The sequence below is a fragment of the Myotis yumanensis genome, unplaced genomic scaffold, assembly GCF_028538775.1.
Source record: "Myotis yumanensis isolate MYYU_CA2020_CCGP unplaced genomic scaffold, mMyoYum1.0.hap1 SCAF_1, whole genome shotgun sequence".
Classification (NCBI taxonomy): Eukaryota; Metazoa; Chordata; class Mammalia; order Chiroptera; family Vespertilionidae; genus Myotis; species Myotis yumanensis.
In genome coordinates this window covers 236,947,067-236,959,236 of record NW_027223752.1, presented here as the reverse complement: position 1 = coordinate 236,959,236, position 12,170 = coordinate 236,947,067, and the positions used below count along the sequence as shown (strand labels likewise).

General features: G+C 56.4%; 1 protein-coding gene across 1 annotated transcript in view; it reads left to right on the top strand.

The window, feature by feature from the left end:
* EVC2 (EvC ciliary complex subunit 2) overlaps positions 1-12,170 on the top strand; it is a 49,949-nt gene that overhangs the window by 24,265 nt on the left and 13,514 nt on the right. The window contains exons 9-13 of the mRNA XM_070399571.1: positions 1,303-1,542; positions 3,731-3,906; positions 5,171-5,330; positions 6,609-7,063; positions 10,153-10,357. Of these exons, the coding sequence (XP_070255672.1) occupies positions 1,303-1,542; positions 3,731-3,906; positions 5,171-5,330; positions 6,609-7,063; positions 10,153-10,357 (1,236 nt within the window). The remainder of the gene's footprint in view (positions 1-1,302; positions 1,543-3,730; positions 3,907-5,170; positions 5,331-6,608; positions 7,064-10,152; positions 10,358-12,170) is intronic.

Sequence of the window (12,170 nt, the reverse complement as noted above, 5' to 3'; positions counted from 1 at the left end):
GAGCTATGTCCACGGTGCCGTGGGGGGGACCAGGGGAATAGAAAGGCTTCATTCCCAGGAGGTCGCATCCACAAAGAGGTCGCGATGCCGGTGTGCACATGTGTCCCTCGACTGCAGTCACTAGAGCACAGCTCTCTCCAGCACAGACTCGGGAGTCAGACAGACTGGGCCTCCAGTTCTAGAACATTCCGGCTCTGCTCCTGTGAAGCGAGGCTCAGGCCCCACCCCCACCTTGCAATCCAGGTCCCGATTGGGCTGCCTTCTCCCTGGAGCTCAGGCCACCGGTCCCACTCCATCCGGTTGCTGGCAAAATCCACTTCCTTGCACTTGCAGAAGGAAGACCCTCAGCCCCTGCAGGCGTCCCCCCCCCCCCCCCCCCCCCACAGGAGCTCACAGCAGGACTGCTGTCACCCTCAAGGCCCGTGGGAGGGAGTCTCTCCCTCGAGGAGCGCCCGTCCCTCTTCTCAGGACTCTCACTGGTTAGGTCAGCCCAGCAGGATACTCCCCTTCCTGGTTACTCAGAGTCACGGGTTCGGGTCTGTACGTCCATCATGAAGGCCCTGCTGCTTTGCCACATAATCACCTGGTCTCAGGAGTGACAGTCCCATCACATTCAGAGTTTATGCACACCCGGGCGGAGATTTACGTCTCCAGGCCACTCCACTCTGCACGGGAGCGGGAGTCCGGCGGGCTGCCTTAGAGTCCGTCTCTCCCCGAGGGATGGAGAACATCCCTCCGCGGGTGCGAGTCCTCAGGACTCAGCCAGGTGTCTCCTTCCTCTCCTCACGTGACCCATGTAACGTGCGGGCATCACCTGGCCACGTCGTCCCTCCTCTTTGCCGCCCTTCTCACCAGGTGAGCTTTGTGTGGGCCTGACTGCTGGCGCTTTGCTCTCCGCCTGAGTTTGAAGGAAAGATGAGGCGACAGGCCTGAGCGCCCGGCAGCAGTCCTTGGAGCTTCCCTTGTGCAGCTGTTCTCGGGCATGTGAGCTGCAGGTTCCCGCCTGTGCACGTTCTCTGAGGGGGCTCTGGGAAACATTAGGATCACGGGGAGTTTGCAACAGCATATCCCCAGCTGAGCAGTCTCATCATGGTCAGCGTGGGACATTGTGTACACGTGTGTCCATGTGAGAGTGCATGGTGGATGGTTGTGTGTGTGCATATGCTATGTGCACGTGTGCATGGTGGGTGGCTGCGTGCATGCATGTCTGCTGTGTGTGCATGTGTAAACGTGTGTGTATGTGCACTTGCCTGTGCGTGCCTGTCTGGCAGGTCAGCCTCTCACGTGACCTCCTCTCCGCAGTCGGCGGGCGAGTGCAGCAGCCTCCTGCGGACCCTGCACGGCCTGGAGCAGGAGCAGCTGCGGCGCTCCCTGGCTCTGCAGCAGGAGGAGGACTTCGCCAAGGCGCACAGGCAGCTGGCCGTCTTCCAGAGGAGCGAGCTGCACAGTATCTTCTTCGCCCAGATCAAAAGTGCTATTTTCAAAGGAGACCTGCAGCCAGAGGCCGCCAAAATGCTGCTGCAAGATTACTCCAGAATACAGGTAAGGCCGCGGGCAGGCTCGCGCTGCAGGGAGCCATTTCCTGAGCCGCCTGGTGAATGTCTCCTCTCTGAGCTGAGACCATGCCTCTTTCCTGCTGTGGATGAGGAGCTAGGGCCCTCCCCCACCTCCCCTCCCGCCTCCCCTCCCTACCCCCCCCCCCCCCCCCCCCCCGCAACTCCTAACATCTGCGTGAGTTTCCGGAAAGCACGGGAAGTGGGGGCCTGGGACTCAGGCTGACCCGAATGTGAATTCCAGTTCCACCCCCCTCTCCCCCCACCGTCTGTGTCAATTTAAGTAAGTTGCCCAGCTTCTTTGCGCCTCGGTTTCCTCATCTGAAAATGGGGTAATAGAGTACCCGCACTCACAGGGGAGTGGCGGGGGCTTAGTGAGCTGACTCGGGAAAGCCATGCACGGCACAGTGTTTAAGATAACATGAGGGTATGTGTGCGTAAACGCGGTGCGTGTGGGGTTTGTGACCTGTGTCCAGATGTGCCTGGGAGAGTCTGTGCCTCTTTTGCACATCAGCTTGAGTGTGAATGTCATTGGTGCAGACCGAATACATTTCCAGACGAGCGTGAAGGTAGTTTGTCTGAGACTGGACGTGGCTGTGGGATTGCTCATGAGGCCGGCAGGAGGTACTTGATAAGCACATGTGCACACGCACACGCACACGCACACGCACCCACACGCACAGTGCAGTCACCGTGTGCAGTCGCACACCAGGCTCTGGTCCTGGCGAGGCCCAGTGCGTGAGGCTGCGACAGCGCGGGACAGCGCTGGGAGGAGACCAGTGACCATCCTGAGCCTGTGGGAAGACAAGGCCGCTCCCAGAAGGCACTGGGACTGGAGGAGAACAACCAGCCTCTCCATTTGCTCTAAGTTTTCTCACCAGAAGGTCAGTGAGAGGGAAAAAGGAGGAATTCCGTCCTCCTCCTCGCTTGGTGTTCAGACACGTGGCATCACCTGGATGGTGACAGGTCTTGCGGTCCTTTGCCTGCTCATGGAGCCGAAGCTGAGTTAGGGCTGGGACAGTCGCGTTAGGAAGGACGCAGGTTACTGTCAGTCACACTGGGGTCAAAGAAGTAACCACCGTGGTGATCAGGTGCCATGGCGCAGACAACTTTGACCAGAGCTGCTAGAGTAACAATGAGTTTCCTTACCTGGTGGCCCCATCAACAGCTCACGTGGATCCAGTTCCCTGGGGAACAGGACTATGGATTCTGTGGCCAGGACCTCTCGGGGAGATGCTGGTAGGGGGCCGTGTTGGATGACCATTCAGCTCCCGCTGTCGGGACAGTGCGAATTCTCAGGTGGTGGGAACTGGAGACGTTACAGCTTTTGTGTGGAAAGGGGACTGTCCATGGCACCAGGTGTATCTTGTTGAACACAGCATGGATGTTTTCGGTGCCCGTTGCATGGACCACGTTTCCCCAGATGGAAAAGCCAGCCGAGCTGATCAGTGCACTGATGCCACTGAGGCTAAGGGCTTAGTTCCCGCTGATCCGATGACTATGCCGGGGGCTAACGCTGCATTTGGGGGCAGCCCGCCCTGAAGTCAGAGCACAGGCCCCGGAGTTACACTGCCGAGTTCACATCCCTGCTCAGCCATTTGCCAGCTATGCCAGGGGGCCTCAGTCTCCTCATCTGTGAAATGGGAATAATAGTGTTCTCTCCCGAGGTGAAGGTAGATACAGTGAGAAATGCTCTGGGCGCAGGAAGGACACCAGCATAAGCGAGGTTATGACACGCCTTTGTGTTTGCTGGGGTTTGTTCAGTTCATGGACTGAGGAAGAGTTCTTGCTGCGCTTTTTACTGAGCTCATCTCGTCGCCGTGAGTGTGGGGCCTTGGGGTCGGGCCGGTGGCTGACTGCTCCGGCGCTGCACACCTGTCCTGGTGCGCAGTGTGCATGGGGAAGGTGAATCGCAGGTGGAGTCAAGTTCAGGGCGGCCAGGATGTTTGATGACTCGTCACATCGGGCGGGGTCCAGGGCACTTTTCAAAGTCCTCATTTCTTAGTTGTGTTTCGTTTCCTTCTAAGCCTTGGTTAAGGGCAGAGAAGATTACAGTTATCTCAGGGCCCTGCTCCTGTGTATTTTCTTCAGACAAGAAATGGAATATTTTAAGTGTCTAGAAAGCATTTCCTCTACATTTCAATCAGGCAAATGCTCTTGATTTCCTTTTCGAACAGGAGGAAGTGGAAGAGTTGATGGACTTTTTCCAGGCCAGTAAGAGGTACCACCTGAGCAAGAGATTCGGCCACAGGGAGTACCTGGTGCAGAACATGCAGTCGGCGGAGACCCGTGTGCAGGGCCTGCTGAGCGCTGCCGCTGCCCAGCTGACCCTCCTCATCCAGAAACACGAGAGGTAAACCCCAGAGTGTCCCAGTGATGCAGACAAGCTGCCTTGCCCCGCATTCCTCGCCCGAGGCCGCTGCTTCTGTTCATTCGCCGAAGGCACTGTCTGCTCCTTGCTTATGTCTTAAGAAAATTCTCTGATTGTAAGACTCCGGTTCATTGTAGAATTTAAAAACATGCATGATTGCCGAAACCGGTTTGGCTCAGTGGATAGAGCGTTGGCCTTCGGACTGAAAGGTCCCAGGTTCGATTCCGGTCAAGGGCATGTACCTGGGTTGCGGGCACATCCCCAGTAGGAGATGTGCAGGAGGCAGCTGATTGATGTTTCTCTCTCATCGATGTTTTTAACTCTCTATCTCTCTCCCTTCCTCCCTGTAAAAAATCAATAAAATATATTTAAAAAAACAACAAAAAAAAACATGCATGATAGCCCGGGCCGGTGTTGCTAAGTGGTTAGAGCGCCAGCCTGTGCACTGACGGGTCTCGGGTTTGATTCCTGATCCAGGGCATGTACCTAGGTTGCTGGTTTGCTTTCTGGCCCCCCATGGGGCTCATGCAAGAGGCAACCAATCGATGTGTCTCCCTCACACTGATGTTTCTCTCACTCTCTCTCTCTCCCTTCTTCCTTCTATTCTCTCTAAAAATCAGTGGAAAAAATAGCCTAAGGGCGAGGATGAACAAAAACACAAGAAAATATGCGAGATCGTTCAGACAACCCAAATGCTCATCACAACTTCATCAGGTGCCAACTCATGGCCAACGGGGCTCTACAGCTCCACCCGGGTTATTTTAAAACAAATCCCGACATTTCACTGGGAAATGGGTGGTGGAGCTCACGCAACTGTGCGTGGGGAGTAATCTCATCCGGAAACAGCCTCACAGACACCCCCAGGATCCATGTATAACCAGCACCGTGGCCCGTCAAGGTGACTCATAGAATTACCCTCACTGAGTACTCCCTACGCTTACCTCTTAGACTTCGCTGGTGCCCTGCTTGTCACCAGGACTTCCTAGCCCACCATCTCCTTGGAGATCCTGCCTTACACAGGCAGACTGACTGTTACTTTCTTCCCGGGGATCTTGCCCAGTTTCTGCCTCCAGGCAATCTCTCCTGGTGTTGAGTTCCACCGTGGTCCGCAGTGACGCCGACCTTGCCCTTCCTGTATCTCAGGACTGTCTCCCTACCCATCTCCTGCTCCTTCAGGGTAAAGACTCTTATTCAAACCAAAGTAAGAATGTGGAGGCGGCGTTAACCCCGTGTCTCCTTCGTCTAGAGCAGGGTACCTGGATGAAGAGCAGACGGAGGAGCTGATGGAGCGGGCTCAGACGGAAGTCTTCTCCATTAAACAGAAGTTGGACAACGACCTAAAGCAGGAAAAGAAAAAGCTCCACCAAAAATTAATAGTTAAGAGAAGACGAGAGATGCTGCAAAAGGTACGTAAGGAATTCTGCCACTTATTCTTCGTGTAACCATTCTGAACACCCGCCAAAAAACATGTAATTGAACGGTGCGCTCCAGTAGCACAGACAGGAGTTACCCTTTCTGCAGGGGAAGGCTTTACCAAGCATCCTATGTAATAAAAGCCTAATATGCTAAGTGTCCGGTTGTCTGGTTGGCTGTTCAGCCAATCAGAGCATAATATGCTAATGATATGCTAAGGTGGCTCAACCGCTCGCTATGACATGCACTGACCACCATGGGGCAGACAGTTGACCAGTCTCTATGACGTGCACTGACCACTAAGGGCAGTCAACTGGTTGACCAGTTGCTGTGATGTGCACTGACCACCAGGGGGCAGACACTCCAACTGGAAGGTTAGCCTGCTGCTGGGATCTGGCTGATTGGGACTGAGCGAGACGGGCTGGACACGCCCTGGAGCCCTCCCACAGTCCCTCCTCAGCTGGCCAACCTTCCATGTCCCTCCCCAGCCCCGATCGTGCACCGGTGGAGTCCCTCTGCCTGGCCTACGCCTTCTCACAATCTGGCACCACTTGGGGAATGTCGGAGAGCCGGTTTTGGCCCGATCCTGCAGACCAGGCTGAGGGACCCCACTGGTGCACAAATTCATGCACCGGGCCTCTAGTGAATTCATAAAACCCTTCACCACCGTTCCCCACTGTCCTAGGATGAAGGTAACCACTGGCACACTATGCCCTCAGTTCTGGGCACACCCTCTCTGCCCTGCCCTCATCCCTCCACACACCCCAGCTCACACATTCTCAGGTCCCTGCTGTCTGAGTGCTTCACCTCGAACAAGATACTTCCCCACTGCCTGCCTGTCACTCCTGGCCTTGGGCCCAGCAAATGCCTGTTTGTCCCCCGGATTCAGTTTGTGTGTGTTAAGCAACTCATTGAATCCTCACAACCACTCTGCGAGGGAGACACTGTAATCCCCGCTTTAGAGGCGAGGAAATGGGTCCCGGCGAGGATGAGACGCTGGTCCCGCCACCCCCGCCTGCCAGTGGAGAAGCAGGATCGGAACCCGGTCTGCCTCCTGGGCGTCACCAAGTCCATAGACGAGGGTTTGGTATACGTGGGACAAATGAAGTTTCCACTGTGTTTGGGGTGTTTCCTTACGGACAGTTTTCTACCCGTGAGCTTGTTGAGACCAAGGCTTCACCGTGCTCTGCTTCCTTAGCAAATTCCCACGGTGCTTGCCCACAGGGCTCTGTGGGCTGAGCGTGTCCCTGTCCTCCCTGAATTCCCGCCAGCACAAGGAGCAGCGCAGGGAGCAGCTGTCCGTCGGGGAAGCCTTCCGAGCGGCCGAGGATGTGGGCCAGTACCTGGGCCAGTGGCGGAGCCTGGTGGCGGCCCAGGGCACCGCCCTGGAGGAGCTGCAGGAGCGCCTGGACCAGGCGGCGCTGGACGAGCTCCGGGCGCTGACCCTGTCGCTGTTCGAGAAGGCCACCGAGGAGCTGCGGCGCCTGCAGAGCTCGGCGCTGACGCAGGAGCTGCTCAAGCGCGGTGTGCCCTGGCTCTTCCTGCAGCAGATCCTGGAGGAGCACGCCCGGGAGCTGGCCGCCCGCGCCGAGCAGCTGGAGGCCGAGGAGCGGGGCCGGGACCAGGAGGGCGTCCGGAGCGTGCGGCAGAGGCTCAAGGACGACGCGCTGGAGGCCTCGGCGGAGGAGCAGGCGGAGCTGCGGCACTGGGGGCGCTGGGTCTTCCTGTGAGTCACCCTGCTGTCTCCGCGGTCCCGTCCCGCCAGGTGAGGGAGGGGCTCACCCTGGGGTGATGGGATGCCGGGCATCAAGGATGACGCGCTGGAGGCCTCGGCAGAGGAGCAGGCGGAGCTGCGGCACTGGGGGCGCTGGGTCTTCCTGTGAGTCACCCTGCTGTCTCCGGGGTCCCGTCCCACCAGGTGAGGGAGGGGCTCACCCTGGGGTGATGGGATGCCGGGCACCCGGCCTCTGGCGGCGGACAGGCGAGATGGACAGCAGTTTCTAAGTCACATGACTCACAGCCCAGGGAGGAGGACACTGCGTGATCCCCAGGCCGCTCATTCGCGTGGGGGTTGCACGGAACAAGCGGGGCTGCGGAGGCAGGCCTGGTAGTAACGAGAGGGTGAGGCGCCCCGTTCCCACGGGAGGTGTGATTGCTGAGTTTGAATAAGTTCGTGGGCAGCTGGGAATTGAACCCAGGACGGATGGCTCTGCAGGGACCTCGCCTGCTCCCCTGGGTGAGAACTGATGTTTGATGATGAGGGACAGGAGCCCTTTTGTCCTGTAACCTGTGGTCCTACCGAGCAATATGCCTTCAAGTTGCTTTTTCTTTCAACAAACCGACCAACCGTCAACCTAAAAAACCCCATTTAGCAAAGAAACAAAACCAAGACCCTTCCCCTGCTCTTTTCTTGGTGTGGAGTAGAGGTGGGGGGGCGTCCGGCCCTCGGGCTGTATAAAGAAGGCCCTCGGAATCATGTGGTCTGGCCCTGCCAAGGCATTGGGGTGAGTTCATTAACTGTTTGACCAAATACAGCAGGCTGAGTTTTAAGTTGATATTGTGTATGGTCTGCAAATGGGAAAATACCCTCAAGTGAGGATTAACACACAACAAAGAAATGAACGCACGTCGCTGGTGTGGCTCAGTGGCTAGAGCGTCCGCCTGCGGACTGAAGGGTCCCGGGTTCCATTCCTGGTCAGGGCACATGCCTGGGTTGTGGGCTTGATCCCCAGTGTGGGGTATCCAGGAGGCAGCCGATCCAGGATTCTCTCTCATCGTTGTTTCTATCTCTCTCTCCCTCTCCCTTCCGCTCCAAAATCAACAAAAGTATATTAAAAAGAAAAAAGCACCAAAAAAGGCGCCAGAAATGGCTCCTCGCACAGCTCTGGGGCCGGAGGTCTAAAGGGCGGTGTTGGCAGGGCCATGGTCCCACCAGGCTCCTGGAGGGTTGCTTCCTGCCTCTTCTGTGTGGCTGCATCCTTAGCGTTTGGTGGCTGCAGACGCATCGCTCCGATCCTGCCTCTGTCGCCACATGGCTGCCTTCCTGTGCGTCTGTCTGTCTGTCTGCTCTTCTTTCAGGGACACCAGTCCTATTGGACTAAGGGCCCTCCCTCCTCCCTGACTGCTCCACTGCATCTGTGAGATCCTATTGCCAAGTCAGACTCCCTGGTAATAGGAGTTAGGACTCAAACACACACCTTTTAGGGGCCACAGAAGTCAACCCATCACAGTCGGCCACTCAGCGTGGTTTCCATGCGGAACAGCTTCCTCTAAGTCAGCGGTTCTCAACCTGTGGGTCATGACCCCTTTGGGGGTCGAACGACCCTTTCACAGGGGTCGCCTAAGACCATCGGAAGACACCTGTATAATTACATATTGTTTTTGTGATTAATCACTGTGCTTTAATTATGTTCAATTTGTAACAATGAAATTGGGGGTCACCACAACATGAGGAACTGTATTAAAGGGTCGCGGCATTAGGAAGGTTGAGAACCACTGCTCTACGTGACCATCAGCCTTTAGGATCCAGGCGGGGGACCCCCGTCCCTGGCCCACCGGAGCGGAGGTGGGCTCCTTGTCCCGTTTGCAGGGAACTGCTGGCCAGGGTCAGTGGGCAGCCTCTGCTCCCATGCCCGTTATCCGCCAGGTCCTGAACGCCGGGAGCGGGTTGCCCTTCCACAGGCAGCCTCACGGCCTCAAGCACTGGATGCTGAGTTCCCGGCCCCAGTGTGATGGCCCGTCCCTCAGACAGGCGTGCGATGCTCAGGGAATCCTTGCAGAGTGCAGACGTGAGGAAGGATGTGATGTCATTTTGTAGACGTGAATTTCACTAATGACTCTTGCCCTTTGAATCTTCAGCTCCACCACCCCCAGCACAACCCCACTATCTTCTATGGATGAGAACACACTTCTGTTCTTTTTTAAAGTAAAAAGTATAACTATTTATTTTTTAAAATTTATTTGTCAATTGCACTTGATGTACGATATCATAGTGGTTTCAGGTGTCCCACATGGTGATTAGCTATTCACATTCCTTATGAAATGGCTACCCCAAGAGGGCTAGTCCCCACCTGGCACCAAACATAGTTATTACAGTACTAGAGGCCCAGTGCATGAAATCCACACATGTGGGAGTTGGGGGAGGGGGGTCATTCAACCTGGCCTGTGCCCTCTCGCAGCCCAGAAGCCCTCAGAGGATGTTCAACTGCCACAGAGGCAGGAGGGGCTCCCGCCACCACCGCTGTGCTCACCAGCCATGAGCCCGGCTTCTGGCTGAACAGCACTCCCCCTGTGGGAGCGCACGGACCACCAGGGGGCAGCTCCTATGTTGAGTGTCTGCCTCCTGGTGGTCAGTGTGCGTCATAGCAACCGGTCATTCCGGCGTTCGGCCAATTTGCATATTCACCTTTTATTATATAGGATTATTGCCCGTGTTCCCCAAGTTGTATTTGTATCCCTGTGACTGTTTTTATAACTGGTCATTTGTACTTCTTAACTCCCTTACCTTTTTTCACCCGTCCCCCACCCCATCCAGTCTGGCGACCGTCAGTTTGTTCTCTGTGTCTGTGAATTTGTTTCTGTTTTATTTGTTTGTTTTATTAGATTCCACATATAGGTGGAATTGTATAGTATTTGTTCTGCTCTGTCTGACTTATTTCATGGAACATAACACCCTCTGGGTGGCAGGGGTTCACGGCACCGTTGCTGACAAGGCCAGGGAGGGAAGCATCGGGGTCCAGCAATGACGAGTGGGTAGAGATGCGCGGTCCGTGTGTGAGGGGATGTCACCAGCCACACCCTGTCCCTGCCCCCCAGGAGGCTCTGCGGCTCCCCCTTCTCCCTGTCCGAGGAGGAGCTGCTCCGGATGCGGCAGGACGTGCACAGCTGCTTCGCTCAGATGGACAGGAGCCTGGCCCTGCCCCGAATCCGGGCCCGCGTCCTGCTGCAGCGGCTGCACACGGCCTGGCGGGAGGCAGAGTTCCTGAAGCTGGACCAGGCCCTGGCTGCCCCCGAGCTGCAGGTAGGATGGACATCTTGGTGGATTGGTGTTTTTTTTCATCTTCACTGGAGGAAATGTTTATTGATTTTTTTTTTAGAGAGAGAGGGGAAGAGAGAGAGGGGGGAAGAGAAGCATCGATCGGTTGCCTTCTGTACACTCCCTGGCCGGGGATCAAACCTGTAACCTAGGCACGTGCACTGACCAGGAATCGAACCCGCCTTTTTGGTGCACGAGACGATGCTCCACTCACCTGAGCCAGCTGGCCAGTGGCCTCTTGATGGCAGAGGTGGGGCATCTTCTGCTGATGCCGTGGGGCCTGGCCCCAGCGCCCACCCTGGCCTCATCGCACCTCACTGGCCCCCATCCTCCTCTCCAGCCCTGTTGGCATCGGCTGCTCCTAGAACCGCCAAGCTGGTCCTGACCTCAAGGTCTGTAGTGGACACACTGGTGCCCAGCCCAGATCCCCTTGCCCGGCTCCTTGCACCGTCCACAAGCGGCCATGACCCTAGAACCTAGAAAGTGCCTGTCGCCTGGCAGGTGTGCAATACATTTTATTTATTGATAAATGAGTTCCTGAGGACCTCACCGTCTTTAAGCCGGGTCCCCCCCCCCCCCCCCCGCCCCCCACCCCCCGCCTTTCTTCAAGCCTTCCCGTGGCTCTCTGCTGGGATGTACGCTCTGCCACGATCTCGGGCACATGCTGGTGAACCGGCTCTCAGTGGAGGTTCGGGGACACGTGGGGGAGGGCAGTCCCGATTTGTAGCATTTGCCCATTTCCCTGGTGTAAGTACTTCTAAGGCCAGTTTCAATCTGCCAGCTTGACATCACTGTGCGTGGGACTGGAGAGATGCACGGGATCGCCACTCCCCTCACTCCCCTACCCCCACGCCCCTTCCCCTACCCCTTCCCCTGCCCCTGCCCCTTCCCCTGTCCCTCTTTGCCTTATCCCCCCCAGCCCGAATCCATGCTCTGAGCTCCAAGGTCTTCCCTACCAGCCTGGCTCTGCTCCTAAGAGGCCTTGATCCACAATTATTTTTTTGTATTTTCCCTGTTAGATCAGGAAATGAAAACTGTAGTTAACTCATGGGATTAGCTGAGCCCAGCCTGAGTATTTAAAGAGTTGAGCTCAGGAGTCAGGAAACCTGAGACCTAGATCTCAGGGCCCCCACGATGTGGCTTGAGGCCACCAAGTCTGCTCTCCTGGCCTCAGTCTCCTCCTCTGTCAAATGGGGGTGCTTTGAACTCCGTGAGTTACTGGGTCTGTGCCTCCTTCCTCTGAGGGGATGGGGACGGGCCACCATCCTGTGGCCAGCCTGAGAGATTGTTCGGGAGCCCAAGGCTGAGTCTGGTGGGCAGGCCTGTGTCCGCGTCCTGAGAAGGAGATCATGGGACCTCCGGGGATGTGACAGGGAGGAGAAAGGGCAGACAGGCAAGCTGGGAGGGGAAGGAGACCAGCGGTCACTGGGGAGTGCTGTACTGAGCCTCGCAGGTGTGCTGGGCTGGGCTGTGTTTTGCTATGTTCTCATGTCCAGTCCTTGCATTATGCTATGTTACATTCTGTTGTGTTATGTCGTGCTGTTACTTATACTGCGGTGCGTTATGGCATGCTGTCTTGTGTTACTTGCCGTTTTTATGTTGTTATGAAGTGTTGTTAGGTTCTTGCAGTCATCTGATGAGGCAGATACCCATTTTGCAGGTGTGCAAAGTGAGGCTCAGAGACGGTCGCATCTGCTACCCTCGATCATTAACCGAATCACAATTTGCTGAGCACCGTGACCTCACCTTGGGCCCCTCCAGCCCCTGAGCTTGTTCGGCCCTCGGGGCCTGGCTTTGG